This window comes from Salmo salar, chromosome ssa05 (assembly GCF_905237065.1).
Source record: "Salmo salar chromosome ssa05, Ssal_v3.1, whole genome shotgun sequence".
In the NCBI taxonomy this organism is placed as follows: domain Eukaryota; kingdom Metazoa; phylum Chordata; class Actinopteri; order Salmoniformes; family Salmonidae; genus Salmo; species Salmo salar.
The window spans coordinates 92378572-92398211 of NC_059446.1; the positions used below are offsets into that span (position 1 = coordinate 92378572).

The following is a 19640-nucleotide window of genomic DNA, read 5'->3' on the forward strand; positions in this document are numbered from 1 at the left end:
AGGACAGGTACTGAGGACTCACCTTTCTCTCCCCATCTATGACCAGGACAGGTACTGAGGACTCACCTTGCTCTCCCCATCTATGACCAGGACAGGTACTGAGGTGGCTGGCCAGCGGTGTTTGGCCGGGAGAGGCTTGTCACAGTTCCATAGGACTATCACCTGGAAAAATATTACATACATTTAAACATGAAATTACGTTTTCATTAGGATGGATTATATCATAACCAAAAGCTATTACAGTTGAAGTGGGAAGTTTACATACACCTTAGCCAAATACATTTAAACTCAGTTTTTCACAATTCCTGGCATTTAATCCTAGTAAAAAATCCCTGTTTTAGGTCAGTTAGGATCACCACTTTATTTAAAAAATGTGAAATGTCAGAATAATAATAGAGAGAATGATTTATTTCAGCTTTTATTTCTTTCATCACATTCCCAGTAGGTCAGAAGTTTACATACACTCAATTAGTATTTGGTGGCATTGCCTTAAATTGTTTAACTTGGGTCAAACGTTTCGGGTAGCCTTCCACAAGCTTCCCACAATAAGTTGGGTGAATTTTGGCCCATTCCTCCTGACAGAGCTGGTGTAACTGAGTCAGGTTTGTAGACCTCCTTGCTCGCAAACACTTTTTCAGTTCTGCCCACTATTTTTCTACAGTATTGAGGTCAGGGCTATGTGATGGCCACTCCAATACCTTGACTTTGTTGTCCTTAAGCCATTTTGCCACAATTTTGGAAGTATGCTTGAGGTCATTGTCCATTTGGAAGACCCATTTGCGACCAAGCTTTAACTTCCTGACTGATGTCTTGAGATGTTGCTTCAATATATGCACATAATTTTCCCTCCTCATGATGCCATCTATTTTGTGACGTGCACCAGACCCTCCTGCAGCAAAGCACCCCCACAACATGATGCTGCCACCCCCGTGCTTCACGGTTGGGATGGTGTTCTTCGGCTTGCAAGCCTCCCCCTTTTCCTCCAAACATAACGATGGTCATTATGGCCAAACAGTTCTATTTTTGTTTCATCAGACCAGCGGACATTTCTCCAAAAAGTACACTCTTTGTCCCCATGTGCAGTTGCAAACCGTAGTCTGGCTTTTTTATGGCGGTTTTGGAGCAGTGGCTTCTTCCTTGCTGAGCGGCCTTTCAGGTTATGTCGATATAGGACTCGTTTTACTGCGGATATAGATACTTTTGTACCTCTTTACTCCAACATCTTCACAAGGTCCTTTGCTGTTGTTCTGGGATTGATTTGCACTTTTTGCACCAAAGTACATTCATCTCTAGGAGACAGAACGCGTCTCCTTCCTGAGTGGTATGACGACTGCATGGTCCCATGGTGTTTATACTTGCGCACTATTGTTTGTACAGATGAATGTGGTACCTTCAGGCATTTGGAAATTGCTCCCAAGGATGACCCAGACTTGTGGAGGTCTACAATTTTTGTTCTGAGGTCTTGGCTGATTTCTTTTGATTTTCCCATGATGTCAAGCAAAGAGACACTGAGCTTGACGGTAGGTCTTGAAATACATCCACAGGTACACCTCCAATTGACTCAAATTATGTCAATTAGCCTATCAGAAGCTTCTAAAGCCATGACATAATTTTCTGGAATTTTCCAAACTGTTTAAAGGCACAGTCAACTTCTGTAAACTTCTGACCCACTGGAATTGCGATACAGTGAATTATAAGTGAAATAATCTGTCTGTAAACAATTGTTGGACAAATTACTTGTGTCATGCACAAAGTAGATGTCCTAACCGACTTGCCAAAACTATAGTTTGTTAACAAGAAATTTGTGGAGTGGTTGAAAAACGAGTTTTAATGACTCCAACCTAAGTGTATGTAAACTTCCCGACTTCAACTGTATATGAATTATGATGACCTGATATAAAAGCACACATTCATGTCACATTGATAAAGAAATCTATATGGGTGACAACATGACATGTGCAACACAGAGATATAATTATACACCTAACTCAAAATAACAAGGTTCTTGTTGCAGAAGCAGTTGTATTTCTGGGTTCATTCCATGACTCATGCCGACCACACACAGCATGGCGCTAGCTGTTACCTAGACAAAGTACTGAGACTTGGCGACCCGCCACCAGGAGCCAAAAATCTACTTTCTACAAGGTCAGGTTGCTGAAGGATTTCTGGGTTCATTCTATGACTCATGATGACCACATATGGGCATGCGGTGTTGGGAGTTACCTGGGCACACAAACAATACTGACACTGATAGTCTACCTGGACACAGTGTTGAGATGTGAGTTAGATAGTCTACCTGGACACAGTGTTGAGATGTGAGTTAGTTAGTCTACCTGGACACAGTGTTGAGATGTGAGTTAGTTAGTCTACCTGGACACAGTGTTGAGATGTGAGTTAGTTAGTCTACCTGGACACAGTGTTGAGATGTGAGTTAGTTAGTCTACCTGGACACAGTGTTGAGATGTGAGTTAGATAGTCTACCTGAACACAGTGTTGAGATGTGAGTTAGTTAGTCTACCTGGACACAGTGTTGAGATGTGAGTTAGTTAGTCTACCTGGACACAGTGTTGAGATGTGAGTTAGATAGTCTACCTGGACACAGTGTTGAGATGTGAGTTAGTTAGTCTACCTGGACACAGTGTTGAGATGTGAGTTAGATAGTCTACCTGGACACAGTGTTGAGATGTGAGTTAGATAGTCTACCTGGACACAGTGTTGAGATGTGAGTAAGTTAGTCTACCTGGACACAGTGTTGAGATGTGAGTTAGATAGTCTACCTGGACACAGTGTTGAGATGTGAGTTAGATAGTCTACCTGGACACAGTGTTGATATGTGAGTTAGTCTACCTGGACACAGTGTTGAGATGTGAGTTAGTTAGTCTACCTGGACAGTGTTGAGATGTGAGTTAGTTAGTCTACCTGGACACAGTGTTGAGATGTGAGTTAGTTAGTCTACCTGGACACAGTGTTGAGATGTGAGTTAGTTAGTCTACCTGGACACAGTGTTGAGATGTGAGTTAGTTAGTCTACCTGGACACAGTGTTGAGATGTGAGTTAGTTAGTCTACCTGGACACAGTGTTGTGATGTGAGTTAGTTAGTCTACCTGGACACAGTGTTGAGATGTGAGTTAGTTAGTCTACCTGGACACAGTGTTGAGATGTGAGTTAGTTAGTCTACTTGGACACAGTGTTGAGATGTGAGTTAGTTAGTCTACCTGGACACAGTGTTGAGATGTGAGTTAGATAGTCTACCTGGACACAGTGTTGAGATGTGAGTTAGTCAGTCTACCTGGACACAGTGTTGAGATGTGAGTTAGTTAGTCTACCTGGACACAGTGTTGAGATGTGAGTTAGTTAGTCTACCTGGACACAGTGTTAAGATGTGAGTTAGTTAGTCTACCTGGACACAGTGTTGAGATGTGAGTTAGATAGTCTACCTGGACACAGTGTTGAGATGTGAGTTAGTTAGTCTACCTGGACACAGTGTTGAGATGTGAGTTAGTTAGTCTACCTGGACACAGTGTTGAGATGTGAGTTAGTTAGTCTACCTGGACACAGTGTTGAGATGTGAGTTAGATAGTCTACCTGGACACAGTGTTGAGATGTGAGTTAGTTAGTCTACCTGGACACAGTGTTGAGATGTGAGTTAGTTAGTCTACCTGGACACAGTGTTGAGATGTGAGTTAGTTAGTCTACCTGGACACAGTGTTGAGATGTGAGTTAGTCAGTCTACCTGGACACAGTGTTGAGATGTGAGTTAGATAGTCTACCTGGACACAGTGTTGAGATGTGAGATAGATAGTCTACCTGGACACAGTGTTGAGATGTGAGTTAGTTAGTCTACCTGGACACAGTGTTGAGATGTGAGTTAGTTAGTCTACCTGGACACAGTGTTGAGATGTGAGGTAGTTAGTCTACCTGGACACAGTGTTGAGATGTGAGTTAGATAGTCTACCTGGACACAGTGTTGAGATGTGAGTTAGATAGTCTACCTGGACACAGTGTTGAGATGTGAGTTAGTTAGTCTACCTGGACACAGTGTTGAGATGTGAGTTAGTCAGTCTACCTGGACACAGTGTTGAGATGTGAGTTAGTTAGTCTACCTGGACACAGTGTTGAGATGTGAGTTAGTCAGTCTACCTGGACACAGTGTTGAGATGTGAGTTAGTTAGTCTACCTGGACACAGTGTTGAGATGTGAGTTAGTTAGTCTACCTGGACACAGTGTTGAGATGTGAGTTAGATAGTCTACCTGGACACAGTGTTGAGATGTGAGTTAGTTAGTCTACCTGGACAGTGTTGAGATGTGAGTTAGTTAGTCTACCTGGACACAGTGTTGAGATGTGAGTTAGTTAGTCTACCTGGACACAGTGTTGAGATGTGAGTTAGTTAGTCTACCTGGACACAGTGTTGAGATGTGAGTTAGTTAGTCTACCTGGACACAGTGTTGAGATGTGAGTTAGATAGTCTACCTGGACACAGTGTTGAGATGTGAGTTAGTTAGTCTACCTGGACACAGTGTTGAGATGTGAGTTATTTAGTCTACCTGGACACAGTGTTGAGATGTGAGGTAGTTAGTCTACCTGGACACAGTGTTGAGATGTGAGTTAGATAGTCTACCTGGACACAGTGTTGAGATGTGAGTTAGTCAGTCTACCTGGACACAGTGTTGAGATGTGAGTTAGTTAGTCTACCTGGACACAGTGTTGAGATGTGAGTTAGTTAGTCTACCTGGACACAGTGTTGAGATGTGAGTTAGATAGTCTACCTGAACACAGTGTTGAGATGTGAGTTAGTTAGTCTACCTGGACACAGTGTTGAGATGTGAGTTAGTTAGTCTACCTGGACACAGTGTTGAGATGTGAGTTAGATAGTCTACCTGGACACAGTGTTGAGATGTGAGTTAGTTAGTCTACCTGGACACAGTGTTGAGATGTGAGTTAGATAGTCTACCTGGACACAGTGTTGAGATGTGAGTTAGTTAGTCTACCTGGACACAGTGTTGAGATGTGAGTTAGATAGTCTACCTGGACACAGTGTTGAGATGTGAGTTAGATAGTCTACCTGGACACAGTGTTGAGATGTGAGTAAGTTAGTCTACCTGGACACAGTGTTGAGATGTGAGTTAGATAGTCTACCTGGACACAGTGTTGAGATGTGAGTTAGATAGTCTACCTGGACACAGTGTTGAGATGTGAGTTAGTCTACCTGGACACAGTGTTGAGATGTGAGTTAGTTAGTCTACCTGGACAGTGTTGAGATGTGAGTTAGTTAGTCTACCTGGACACAGTGTTGAGATGTGAGTTAGTTAGTCTACCTGGACACAGTGTTGAGATGTGAGTTAGTTAGTCTACCTGGACACAGTGTTGAGATGTGAGTTAGTTAGTCTACCTGGACACAGTGTTGAGATGTGAGTTAGTTAGTCTACCTGGACACAGTGTTGAGATGTGAGTTAGATAGTCTACCTGGACACAGTGTTGAGATGTGAGTTAGTCAGTCTACCTGGACACAGTGTTGAGATGTGAGTTAGTTAGTCTACCTGGACACAGTGTTGAGATGTGAGTTAGTTAGTCTACCTGGACACAGTGTTGAGATGTGAGTTAGTTAGTCTACCTGGACACAGTGTTGAGATGTGAGTTAGATAGTCTACCTGGACACAGTGTTGAGATGTGAGTTAGTTAGTCTACCTGGACACAGTGTTGAGATGTGAGTTAGTTAGTCTACCTGGACACAGTGTTGAGATGTGAGTTAGTTAGTCTACCTGGACACAGTGTTGAGATGTGAGTTAGATAGTCTACCTGGACACAGTGTTGAGATGTGAGTTAGTTAGTCTACCTGGACACAGTGTTGAGATGTGAGTTAGTTAGTCTACCTGGACACAGTGTTGAGATGTGAGTTAGTCAGTCTACCTGGACACAGTGTTGAGATGTGAGTTAGTCAGTCTACCTGGACACAGTGTTGAGATGTGAGTTAGATAGTCTACCTGGACACAGTGTTGAGATGTGAGTTAGATAGTCTACCTGGACACAGTGTTGAGATGTGAGTTAGTTAGTCTACCTGGACACAGTGTTGAGATGTGAGTTAGTTAGTCTACCTGGACACAGTGTTGAGATGTGAGGTAGTTAGTCTACCTGGACACAGTGTTGAGATGTGAGTTAGATAGTCTACCTGAACACAGTGTTGAGATGTGAGTTAGATAGTCTACCTGGACACAGTGTTGAGATGTGAGTTAGTTAGTCTACCTGGACACAGTGTTGAGATGTGAGTTAGTCAGTCTACCTGGACACAGTGTTGAGATGTGAGTTAGTTAGTCTACCTGGACACAGTGTTGAGATGTGAGTTAGTCAGTCTACCTGGACACAGTGTTGAGATGTGAGTTAGTTAGTCTACCTGGACACAGTGTTGAGATGTGAGTTAGTTAGTCTACCTGGACACAGTGTTGAGATGTGAGTTAGATAGTCTGCCTGGACACAGTGTTGAGATGTGAGTTAGTTAGTCTACCTGGACAGTGTTGAGATGTGAGTTAGTTAGTCTACCTGGACACAGTGTTGAGATGTGAGTTAGTTAGTCTACCTGGACACAGTGTTGAGATGTGAGTTAGTTAGTCTACCTGGACACAGTGTTGAGATGTGAGTTAGTTAGTCTACCTGGACACAGTGTTGAGATGTGAGTTAGATAGTCTACCTGGACACAGTGTTGAGATGTGAGGTAGTTAGTCTACCTGGACACAGTGTTGAGATGTGAGTTATTTAGTCTACCTGGACACAGTGTTGAGATGTGAGGTAGTTAGTCTACCTGGACACAGTGTTGAGATGTGAGTTAGATAGTCTACCTGGACACAGTGTTGAGATGTGAGTTAGTCAGTCTACCTGGACACAGTGTTGAGATGTGAGTTAGTTAGTCTACCTGGACACAGTGTTGAGATGTGAGTTAGATAGTCTACCTGGACACAGTGTTGAGATGTGAGTTAGTTAGTCTACCTGGACACAGTGTTAAGATGTGAGTTAGTCAGTCTACCTGGACACAGTGTTGAGATGTGAGTTAGATAGTCTACCTGGACACAGTGTTGAGATGTGAGTTAGATAGTCTACCTGGACACAGTGTTGAGATGTGAGTTAGTTAGTCTACCTGGACAGTGTTGAGATGTGAGTTAGTTAGTCTACCTGGACACAGTGTTGAGATGTGAGTTAGTTAGTCTACCTGGACACAGTGTTGAGATGTGAGTTAGTTAGTCTACCTGGACACAGTGTTGAGATGTGAGTTAGTTAGTCTACCTGGACACAGTGTTAAGATGTGAGTTAGTTAGTCTACCTGGACACAGTGTTGAGATGTGAGTTAGATAGTCTACCTGGACACAGTGTTGAGATGTGAGTTAGTTAGTCTACCTGGACACAGTGTTGAGATGTGAGTTAGTTAGTCTACCTGGACACAGTGTTGAGATGTGAGTTAGTTAGTCTACCTGGACACAGTGTTGAGATGTGAGTTAGTTAGTCTACCTGGACACAGTGTTGAGATGTGAGTTAGATAGTCTACCTGGACACAGTGTTGAGATGTGAGTTAGTTAGTCTACCTGGACACAGTGTTGAGATGTGAGTTAGTTAGTCTACCTGGACACAGTGTTGAGATGTGAGTTAGTTAGTCTACCTGGACACAGTGTTGAGATGTGAGTTAGATAGTCTACCTGGACACAGTGTTGAGATGTGAGTTAGTTAGTCTACCTGGACACAGTGTTGAGATGTGAGTTAGTTAGTCTACCTGGACACAGTGTTGAGATGTGAGTTAGTCAGTCTACCTGGACACAGTGTTGAGATGTGAGTTAGTCAGTCTACCTGGACACAGTGTTGAGATGTGAGTTAGATAGTCTACCTGGACACAGTGTTGAGATGTGAGTTAGATAGTCTACCTGGACACAGTGTTGAGATGTGAGTTAGTTAGTCTACCTGGACACAGTGTTGAGATGTGAGTTAGTTAGTCTACCTGGACACAGTGTTGAGATGTGAGTTAGTTAGTCTACCTGGACACAGTGTTGAGATGTGAGTTAGATAGTCTACCTGGACACAGTGTTGAGATGTGAGTTAGATAGTCTACCTGGACACAGTGTTGAGATGTGAGTTAGTTAGTCTACCTGGACACAGTGTTGAGATGTGAGTTAGTCAGTCTACCTGGACACAGTGTTGAGATGTGAGTTAGTTAGTCTACCTGGACACAGTGTTGAGATGTGAGTTAGTCAGTCTACCTGGACACAGTGTTGAGATGTGAGTTAGTTAGTCTACCTGGACACAGTGTTGAGATGTGAGTTAGTTAGTCTACCTGGACACAGTGTTGAGATGTGAGTTAGATAGTCTGCCTGGACACAGTGTTGAGATGTGAGTTAGTTAGTCTACCTGGACACAGTGTTGAGATGTGAGTTAGTTAGTCTACCTGGACACAGTGTTGAGATGTGAGTTAGTTAGTCTACCTGGACACAGTGTTGAGATGTGAGTTAGTTAGTCTACCTGGACACAGTGTTGAGATGTGAGTTAGTTAGTCTACCTGGACACAGTGTTGAGATGTGAGTTAGATAGTCTACCTGGACACAGTGTTGAGATGTGAGGTAGTTAGTCTACCTGGACACAGTGTTGAGATGTGAGTTATTTAGTCTACCTGGACACAGTGTTGAGATGTGAGGTAGTTAGTCTACCTGGACACAGTGTTGAGATGTGAGTTAGATAGTCTACCTGGACACAGTGTTGAGATGTGAGTTAGTCAGTCTACCTGGACACAGTGTTGAGATGTGAGTTAGTTAGTCTACCTGGACACAGTGTTGAGATGTGAGTTAGATAGTCTACCTGGACACAGTGTTGAGATGTGAGTTAGTTAGTCTACCTGGACACAGTGTTGAGATGTGAGTTAGTCAGTCTACCTGGACACAGTGTTGAGATGTGAGTTAGATAGTCTACCTGGACACAGTGTTGAGATGTGAGTTAGATAGTCTACCTGGACACAGTGTTGAGATGTGAGTTAGTTAGTCTACCTGGACACAGTGTTGAGATGTGAGTTAGTTAGTCTACCTGGACACAGTGTTGAGATGTGAGTTAGTTAGTCTACCTGGACACAGTGTTGAGATGTGAGTTAGTTAGTCTACCTGGACACAGTGTTGAGATGTGAGTTAGTTAGTCTACCTGGACACAGTGTTGAGATGTGAGTTAGTTAGTCTACCTGGACACAGTGTTGAGATGTGAGTTAGATAGTCTACCTGGACACAGTGTTGAGATGTGAGTTAGTTAGTCTACCTGGACACAGTGTTGAGATGTGAGTTAGTTAGTCTACCTGGACACAGTGTTGAGATGTGAGTTAGTTAGTCTACCTGGACACAGTGTTGAGATGTGAGTTAGTTAGTCTACCTGGACACAGTGTTGAGATGTGAGTTAGTTAGTCTACCTGGACACAGTGTTGAGATGTGAGTTAGATAGTCTACCTGGACACAGTGTTGAGATGTGAGTTGGTTAGTCTACCTGGACACAGTGTTGAGATGTGAGTTAGTTAGTCTACCTGGACACAGTGTTGAGATGTGAGTTAGTTAGTCTACCTGGACACAGTGTTGAGATGTGAGTTAGATAGTCTACCTGGACACAGTGTTGAGATGTGAGTTAGTCAGTCTACCTGGACACAGTGTTGAGATGTGAGTTAGATAGTCTACCTGGACACAGTGTTGAGATGTGAGTTAGTTAGTCTACCTGGACACAGTGTTGAGATGTGAGTTAGATAGTCTACCTGGACACAGTGTTGAGATGTGAGTTAGATAGTCTACCTGGACACAGTGTTGAGATGTGAGTTAGTCAGTCTACCTGGACACAGTGTTGAGATGTGAGTTAGTTAGTCTACCTGGACACAGTGTTGAGATGTGAGTTAGTTAGTCTACCTGGACACAGTGTTGAGATGTGAGTTAGTTAGTCTACCTGGACACAGTGTTGAGATGTGAGTTAGATAGTCTACCTGGACACAGTGTTGAGATGTGAGTTAGTCAGTCTACCTGGACACAGTGTTGAGATGTGAGTTAGTTAGTCTACCTGGACACAGTGTTGAGATGTGAGTTAGTCAGTCTACCTGGACACAGTGTTGAGATGTGAGTTAGTTAGTCTACCTGGACACAGTGTTGAGATGTGAGTTAGTTAGTCTACCTGGACACAGTGTTGAGATGTGAGTTAGTTAGTCTACCTGGACACAGTGTTGAGATGTGAGTTAGATAGTCTACCTGGACACAGTGTTGAGATGTGAGTTAGTTAGTCTACCTGGACACAGTGTTGAGATGTGAGTTAGTTAGTCTACCTGGACACAGTGTTGAGATGTGAGTTAGTCAGTCTACCTGGACACAGTGTTGAGATGTGAGTTAGTCAGTCTACCTGGACACAGTGTTGAGATGTGAGTTAGTCAGTCTACCTGGACACAGTGTTGAGATGTGAGTTAGTTAGTCTACCTGGACACAGTGTTGAGATGTGAGTTAGTCAGTCTACCTGGACACAGTGTTGAGATGTGAGTTAGTTAGTCTACCTGGACACAGTGTTGAGATGTGAGTTAGTCAGTCTACCTGGACACAGTGTTGAGATGTGAGTTAGTTAGTCTACCTGGACACAGTGTTGAGATGTGAGTTAGTTAGTCTACCTGGACACAGTGTTGAGATGTGAGTTAGTTAGTCTACCTGGACACAGTGTTGAGATGTGAGTTAGTTAGTCTACCTGGACACAGTACTGGGACTTAGCGACAGCCACCAGTAGCTTCAGGATGGGCTGAGACTGGGAGACCAGGGGAGTCACAGCATGGATGACCGCTGTGAACTTGGGACGAGGCTTGATACCTGAAACACAGCCAAATAGCAACAATATGAAGTAGATCAGAGCCACTTCCAGTCGTCAGTGCCTACATTTACGAGTGCACATGATCCCTGCAGGAATTGAACCTTTCAACCCTGGCATGGCTGATGCCAATACTCTTTACCCACTGAGCTACACAGGACGAATGTCAAAGTCAACAATGTTATCAAGATGATTTAATTATTAACACCAAAGATGCTGGAAATGTGTCCCTCCTTCACACATTGCATCTCATCATGATGTATTGTTTGAGGCACAGAGTAGCAGGGACTGCAGTGTAGCAGGGACTGCGGTGTAGCAGGGACTGCGGTGTAGCAGGGACTGGAGGGACTGCGGTGTAGCAGGGACTGCGGTGTAGCAGGGACTGCGGTGTAGCAGGGACTGCGGTTGAAGATTAGCCGGCTGGCTAAAACCGTCACTTTTACTGAAACGTTGATTAATGTGCACTGTCCCTGTAAAAATACAAAATAAACTCAACTCAACAGTGATCTAGCCAGTGAATACAGTAGCTAGCTACCAGTCAGAATATTTAAACACTTCTTCGTCATCAATTCTCCCAATCCTGAATCCCACTACTTCCAATACTGCCCCCCTGGTGACCAGAGCTCAATTCAGCTCGTCTCTCCGATGGGATTAAAGTCATCGGGGGCTGAGAGAGGAAGGGTAGCCGTTTCTATACACACATAAATAAGGCTGTGTGACAGCTTGGGCTTGATGAGCTCCAGTCTTAGTTTCATCTGACTCCGGCTTTAATTGGGGGGGGAAACGGTATCAAAGATTGTGTCAGTCACCAGGTTAACGTAACGACCTCCCAAGACGAACGGTTAGAGTTTTGTTTCATGAATCTTGATGTGGAGGAAGCTCTGCAGAGTGGTCGCTAGCTGGCACAGCCCCAAAGTCATACAATCCTAACCTTAACCACACTGCTAACCCTAATGCCTAACCTTAACCACACTGCTAACCCTAATGACTAACCTTAACCACACTGCTAACCCTAATGCCTAACCCTAACCTTAACCACACTGCTAACCCTAATGACTAACCTTAACCACACTGCTAACCCTAATGCCTAACCTTAACCACACTGCTAACCCTAATGCCTAACCCTAACCTTAACCACACTGCTAACCCTAATGCCTAACCTTAACCACACTGCTAACCCTAATGACTAACCTTAACCACACTGCTAACCCTAATGCCTAACCTTAACCACACTGCTAACCCTAATGCCTAACCCTAACCTTAACCACACTGCTAACCCTAATGCCTAACCTTAACCACACTGCTAACCCTAATGCCTAACCCTAACCACACTGCTAACCCTAATCACACTGCTAACCCTAATGCCTAACCTTAACCACACTGCTAACTCTAATGCCTAACCCTAACCTTAACCACACTGCTAACCCTAACGCCTTACCCTAACCTTAACCACACTGCTAACCCTAATGCCTTACCCTAACCTTAACCACACTGCTAACCCTAATGCCTTACCCTAACCTTAACCACACTGCTAACCCTAATGCCTTACCCTAACCTTAACCACACTGCTAACCCTAACGCCTTACCCTAACCTTAACCACACTGCTAACCCTAATGCCTAACCTTAACCACACTGCTAACCCTAATGCATAACCCTAACCACACTGCTAACCCTAATGCCTAACCTTAACCACACTGCTAACCCTAATGCCTAACCTTAACTACACTGCTAACCCTAATGCCTAACCTTAACTACACTGCTAACCCTAATGCCTAACCTTAACTACACTGCTAACCCTAATGCCTAACCCTAACCTTAACTACACTGCTAACCCTAATGCCTAACCTTAACTACACTGCTAACCCTAATGCCTAACCTTAACTACACTGCTAACCCTAATGCCTAACCCTAACCTTAACCACACTGCTAACCCTAATGCCTAACCTTAACCACACTGCTAACCCTAATGCCTAACCCTAACCTTAACTACACTGCTAACCCTAATGCCTAACCCTAACCTTAGATAAAAAATTTTCCTCCATGAATTTTTACAATATAGACCATTTTGACTTTGTAGCTGTCCCATCTAGCAGACATTACTCAGTACTGCCTCCAGGACAAGACTCTAATAAACATTAACCTGCTCACAAGTCGGTGGTGTGTGTGTGTGTGTGTGTGTGTGTGTGTGTGTGTGTGTGTGTGTGTGTGTGTGTGTGTGTGTTTATTGTATCAATTCAATTGGAAAAGCAAAACAGAGATACAAAACACAATCATAGAAAACAAACACATTCTTCAATCAGCCGTCTGAATTACCCTCGGACACCTGATCATCAACTTTCACGGTCCTCATCCAGCCGTCTGAATTACCCTCGGACACCTGATCATCAACTTTCACGGTCCTCATCCAGCCGTCTGAATTACCCTCGGACACCTGATCATCAACTTTGAAGGTCCTCATCCAGCCATCTGAATTACCCTCGGACACCTGATCATCAACTTTCACGGTCCTCATCCAGCCGTCTGAATTACCCTCGGACACCTGATCATCAACTTTGAAGGTCCTCATCCAGCCGTCTGAATTACCCTCGGACACCTGATCATCAACTTTGAGGGTCCTCATCCAGCCATCTGAATTACCCTCGGACACCTGATCATCAACTTTGAAGGTCCTCATCCAGCCATCTGAATTACCCTCGGACACCTGATCATCAACTTTCACGGTCCTCATCCAGCCATCTGAATTACCCTCGGACACCTGATCATCAACTTTGAAGGTCCTCATCCAGCCGTCTGAATTACCCTCGGACACCTGATCATCAACTTTGAAGGTCCTCATCCAGCCATCTGAATTACCCTCGGACACCTGATCATCAACATTGAGGGTCCTCATCCAGCCATCTGAATTACCCTCGGACACCTGATCATCAACTTTCAGGGTCCTCATCCAGCCATCTGAATTACCCTCGGACACCTTATCATCAACTTTGAGGGTCCTCATCCAGCCGTCTGAATTACCCTCGGACACCTGATCATCAACTTTGAGGGTCCTCATCCAGCCGTCTGAATTACCCTCGGACACCTGATCATCAACTTTGAGAGACCTTTGGAGATTATTCCACAAGTATATGGTAGTAAGCTAATATGTGACTTCCCACTATATACAACGAACAAATAATATTGCTAACTGATGTAATATGCATCTATATAAGGGAGCACATGACTGTAGATGTCACGACGTCCGTCGAAGTCGGCTCCTCTCCGTGTTCGGGCGGCGTTCGGCGGTTCGACGTCACCGGCCTTCCAGCCATCGCCGATCTACTTTTCATTTTCCATTTGTTTTGTCTTAGTTTTTCTACACACCTGGTTCCTATTCCCCAATTACATGTTCATTATTTAACCCTCTGTTTCCCCCCATGTTTGTGTGCGTGTTTGTATATAATGTTCAGGCCGTTACTTGTTGGCTGGTATTGTTTTCCAGGTTCGTTATTACGCCCGTTATTTACCAGTGACCGGTAATTTTCACGCACCTTTTAGTATTTGTTTTATTACTGGTGCTGTTGGTGGAATAAATGACCTTGTACACCCATCTGTGCTCTCTTGCGCCTGATTCCATGCACCAGTTTCCCACAGCCTGACAGTCGAACAGTGTCATCAGCATAAAGATGATGTCATTTATAGAAATGGTAAAAGGACTGGGCCTAAAATAGAAGGTTTTAGTACACTCTTTTGTAATGTCCAGGAAACCAGATTTACAACCATCCACATTAATGTTCTGGGTTCTCTTTAACAGATGGTCACAAGACTCACCGACATGTAGCTTGGCGTAGTGGAAGATCTGAGCAATACAAGTGGGAGCACGTAGATGCTCGTGGAAAACACCACAAGTTATGTTACAGTAGGACTCACCTAGCTTGGCGAAGGGGGAAGTCTACCAGATCGGAGATTTAAATGGTGAACTGAACAGGGCCTAAAATAGAACTTTGCGGTACCCCTGTTGTAATGCCCAGAGAACCAAATTCATGACCATCCACATTGATGAACTTTGATGCACATTGAGATCTATCTGAAGATAGTTGCAGGACTCACCTAGCTTGGCATAGTGGAAAGGGAAGTCTCCCAGGTATGAGGAGTACTGAGGCAGGGAGTAGAGACCTCCAGGAAGACTGTTCCACATCAGGTTACTACGGGCTGCATGTTGGAGCACCCGGTCATGGATGATCTGGTACAGGGAGAGAAACAGAGTCAAATCAACAATAGTAATAATCAAAGCTGCTAACAAGACAATTCATTGGTCAGCACGTTGAAATGCTGAAAAGGATATCCTGAACCCTCAAGAGGCACCCAAGCAGAGCTACGTCCAAGAAGGCTTCCGAGTAGCTCTGACAAACACCTGTTACCACTACTAGTAGCAGTAGTAGCAGTAGTAGCAGTATCAGTAGTAGTAGTAGTAGCAGTAGTATCAGTAGTAGTAGCAGTAGTAGTAGCAGTATCAGTAGTAGTAGTAGTAGTAGCAGTGGTAGTAGTAGCGGTAGTAGTAGTAGCGGTATCGGTAGTAGCAGTGGTAGCAGTAGTAGTAGTAGTAGTAGTAGCAGTATCGGTAGTAGTAGTAGTAGTAGCAGTAGCAGTAATATTGGTAGTAGTAGTAGCAGTATCGGTGGTAGCGGTAGCAGTGGTAGCGGTAGTCAGTGGTAGTAATAGTGGTAGTAGCAGTGGTAGTAGTATTAGTGGTAGTAGTAGCGGTATCGGTGGTAGTAGTGGTAGCGGTGGTAGCAGTGGTAGCCGTTGGTAGTGGTGGTAGTGTGGTAGTGGTAGTGGTAGCGGTATCGGTGGTGGTGGTGGTAGCGGTAGTAGCGGTGGTGCCGGTGGTGGTAGCAGCATGGCAGCGGCGGTGGTAGTAGTGGTGGTGGTAGTAGTAATGGTAGTAGTAGCGGTATCGGTGGTAGTCGTAGTAGTGGTACCAGTGGTAGCGGTAGTGGTAGTAGTATCGGTACCAGTGGTACCGGTGGTGGTAGTGGTAGCGGTGGTAGTAGTGGTAGCGGTACCAGTGGTAGCGGTAGTGGTACCGGTACCAGTGGTACCGGTAGTAGCAGTAGTAGTACCAGTAGTAGTAGTAGTACCAGTAGTAGCAGTAGTAGTAGTAGCATTGGTACCGGTACCGGTGGTAGTAGTGGTGGTACCGGCGGTAGCGGTAGTAGTACCAGTAGTAGCAGTAGTAGTGGTGGCATTGGTACCAGTAGTAACATTGGTACCAGTAGTAGTAGTAGTAGCGGTAGTAGTAGTAGTAGTGGTAGCAGTGAGACCAGCGGTGGTAGTAGTAGTAGTGGTAGCAGCAGCGGCATCAGCGGTAGTAGTGGTAGTAGTACCGGTAGTAGTAACAGTATCAGTGGTAGTAGTAGTAGTAACAGTAGTAATAATAGTAATAGTAATAGTAGTAATAATAGCAGTGGTAAAAGTAGTAGCAGTAGTGGTAGTAATAGTAGTAGTGGTAGCAGTAACAGTAGCAGTAGTGGTAGTAGTAACGGTAGTAAAAGTGGCAGTAGTAGTAGTGGTAGTGGTAGTGGTATTAGTGGTAATAATGGCAGTAGCAGTAGTGGTAGCAGTAATAATAGTGGTGGCGGTGGTAGTGGTAGTAGTAGCGGCAGTGGTGGTGGTAGTGGCGGTGGTAGTAATAGTGGTAGAAGTGGTAGCGGTGGTGGTATTGGTAATAACGGTGGCGGTAGTAGTAGTAGCGGTGGTGGTAGCGGTGGTGGTGGTGGCGGTAGTAATGGTGGCAGTGGTGGTAGTAGCATTAGTAATAACAGTAGCGGTGGTAGCGGGCGGCAGTAGTAGTAGTGGTAGCAGCAGTAGTAGTGGTGTGGTATAATAGCGGCAGCGGTAGTGGTAGCGGTATTGGTAATAACGGTAGCAGTGGTAGCGGTAGTAGTATTAGTAATAACGGTAGCAGTAGTAGTAGTAGTATTGGTAATAGTGGTAGCAGTGGTAGTAGTAGTACCAGTGGTACCGGCGGTAGTAGTAGTAGTAGTAGTGGTAGTAGCAGCGGCAGCAGCATCAGCAGTAGTGGTAGTGGTACCAGTGGTAGTAACAGTATCAGCGGTAGTAGTAGTAGTGGTAGTGGTAGGGTGGTAATAGTGGTAATAGGGTAATAGTAATAGTAGTAATAGTAGTGGTAGTAATAGTGGTAGCAGTAGTGGTAGTGGCAGTGGTAGTGGTAGCAGTAATAGTAGCAGTAGTAGTAGTAGTAATAGTAGCAAAAAATAGTAGTAGTAGTAGCGGTAGCGGTTGGTAGTAATAATGGCAGTGGTAGTAGTAGTAGCAGTAATAATAGTGGTGGCGGCAGTAGTGGTTGTGGTAGCAGCGGTGGTAGTAGCAGTAGTGGTAGTGAGTAGTAGTAATAGCGGTAAAAACAGTGGTAGCAGTAGTGGTAGTGGTAGTATAGTAATAATGGTAGCAGTAGTAGTGGCATTAGCGGTAGCAGCGGTGGTGGTGGTGGTAGTAGTAATAGTAGCAGCGGTAGTGGTAGTGGTAGTGGTAATAACGGTAGCGGTGTGGTAGTAGCAGTGGTAGTGGTAGTAGCGGTAGTGGCAGCAGTATTAGTAATAATAGTAGCGGTAGCAGTAGCGGTATTAGTAATAATAGCGGCAGCAGTAGTGGTGGTAGTAGTAATAATAGTAGCAGTGGTAGTAGTAGTGTTAGTAATAACGGTAGCAGCAGTAGTAGTAGCAGTAGTAGTAGTAGTAGTGGTAATAATAGTAGCAGTGGTAGTAGTAGCAGTAGTAGTAGTAGTAGCAGTAGTAGTAATAGTAGCAGTAGTAGTATAACTAGCAGTAGTACTAGTAGTAGTAGCAGTAATAGTAGTAGCAGTAGTAGTACCAGTAGCAGTAATACTAGTAGTAATAATAGTAGTAGTAGTAATAACAGTAGCAGCAGTATCCGGTCCTCTTACCTCTAGTGTTGTGAGTACTAGCCTCTCTACAGAAGAGAAGTAGGCCTCCCACAGGAACTGGGTCTGCTGTCTGAGAGACAAGATGTTGTCCTGGTGAATGGAACGGACCGTAGACGGAATCTGGAACAATACAACTACAGTCAGAACTACAGGACTAATACAGTGAAATGACCTGTCAATCAAACAGTCAGAGACACTGGACATGTCAAATATACCATTCTAACATACCGGAACTGATCACAAATATATCAAAAAATAATGTCACTCAGCCGAGTTAAAATATCTACAACACCTGCAGTAGCAGTCGTTCGTCCCCGATCACAGCTGCTGTGTTCCAGCCGGATGATCTCAGAGAAGGGCATCTCCCAGCCGTTACTGAGTATCACAGGTACGCAGGCTGCCTGCAGGCCAACACACAGGTAACACAGTAATGACTAGACAGGTACTGGACTGGACGAGTTACTATCCTTGGTACATGTCACTGTTATGCCAGTGCCACATACTCCAATGGCTACGGTGGGTCTAATAGTGTATTATGGTGCTTGTGTCAACGCTATTCTCTAACACAATGAGGACGGGACACCACTAGTATTGTGTCTGTTTCCATGAGGACAGGACACCACTAGTATTGTGTCTGTTTCCATGAGGACAGGACACCACTAGTATTGTGTCTGTTTCCATGAGGACAGGACAGAACACCACTAGTATTGTGTCTGTTTCCATGAGGACAGGACACCACTAGTATTGTCTGTTTCCATGAGGACAGGACAGGACGCCAACTAGTATTGTGTCTGTTTCCATGAGGACAGGACACCACTAGTATTGTGTCTAGATCCATGAGGACAGGACAGGACACCACTAGTATTGTGTCTGTTTCCATGAGGACAGGACACCACTAGTATTGTGTCTGTTTCCATGAGGACAGGACACCACTAGTATTGTGTCTGTTTCCATGAGGACAGGACACCACTAGTATTGTGTCTGTTTCCATGAGGACAGGACACCACTAGTATTGTGTCTGTTTCCATGAGGACAGGACACCACTAGTATTGTGTCTGTTTCCATGAGGACAGGACAAGACACCACTAGTATTGTGTCTGTTTCCATGAGGACAGGACAGGACACCACTAGTTTTGTGTCTGTTTCCATGAGGACATGACAGGACACCACTAGTATTGTGTCTGTTTCCATGAGGACAGGACACCACTAGTATTGTGTCTGTTTCCATGAGGACAGGACACCACTAGTATTGTGTCTGTTTCCATGAGGACAGGACAGGACACCACTAGTATTGTGTCTGTTTCCATGAGGACAGGACACCACTAGTATTGTGTCTGTTTCCATGAGGACAGGACACCACTAGTATTGTGTCTGTTTCCATGAGGACCGGACAGGACACCACTAGTATTGTGTCTGGATCCATGAGGACAGGACACCACTAGTATTGTGTCTGGATCCATGAGGACAGGACACCACTAGTATTGTGTCTGTTTCCATGAGGACAGGACACCACTAGTATTGTGTCTGTTTCCATGAGGACAGGACAGGACACCACTAGTATTGTGTCTAGATCCATGAGGACAGGACACCACTAGTATTGTGTCTGTTTCCATGAGGACAGGACACCACTAGTATTGTGTCTGTTTCCATGAGGACAGGACAGGACACCACTAGTATTGTGTCTGTTTCCATGAGGACAGGACACCACTAGTATTGTGTCTGTTTCCATGAGGACAGGACACCACTAGTATTGTGTCTGTTTCCATGAGGACAGGACACCACTAGTATTGTGTCTGTTTCCATGAGGACAGGACACCACTAGTATTGTGTCTGTTTCCATGAGGACAGGACACCACTAGTACTGT

The 19640-nt window shown here is 44.5% G+C and overlaps 1 protein-coding gene across 1 annotated transcript in view; it reads right to left on the reverse strand.

Moving 5' to 3' along the window:
- The window catches only part of LOC106606169 (exostosin-1a), a 124751-nt gene that overhangs the window by 11902 nt on the left and 93209 nt on the right, over positions 1-19640 (reverse strand). The window contains 6 exon segments of the mRNA XM_045719383.1: positions 67-162; positions 10715-10833; positions 14919-15051; positions 17776-17895; positions 18068-18115; positions 18117-18176. Of these exon segments, the coding sequence (XP_045575339.1) occupies positions 67-162; positions 10715-10833; positions 14919-15051; positions 17776-17895; positions 18068-18115; positions 18117-18176 (576 nt within the window).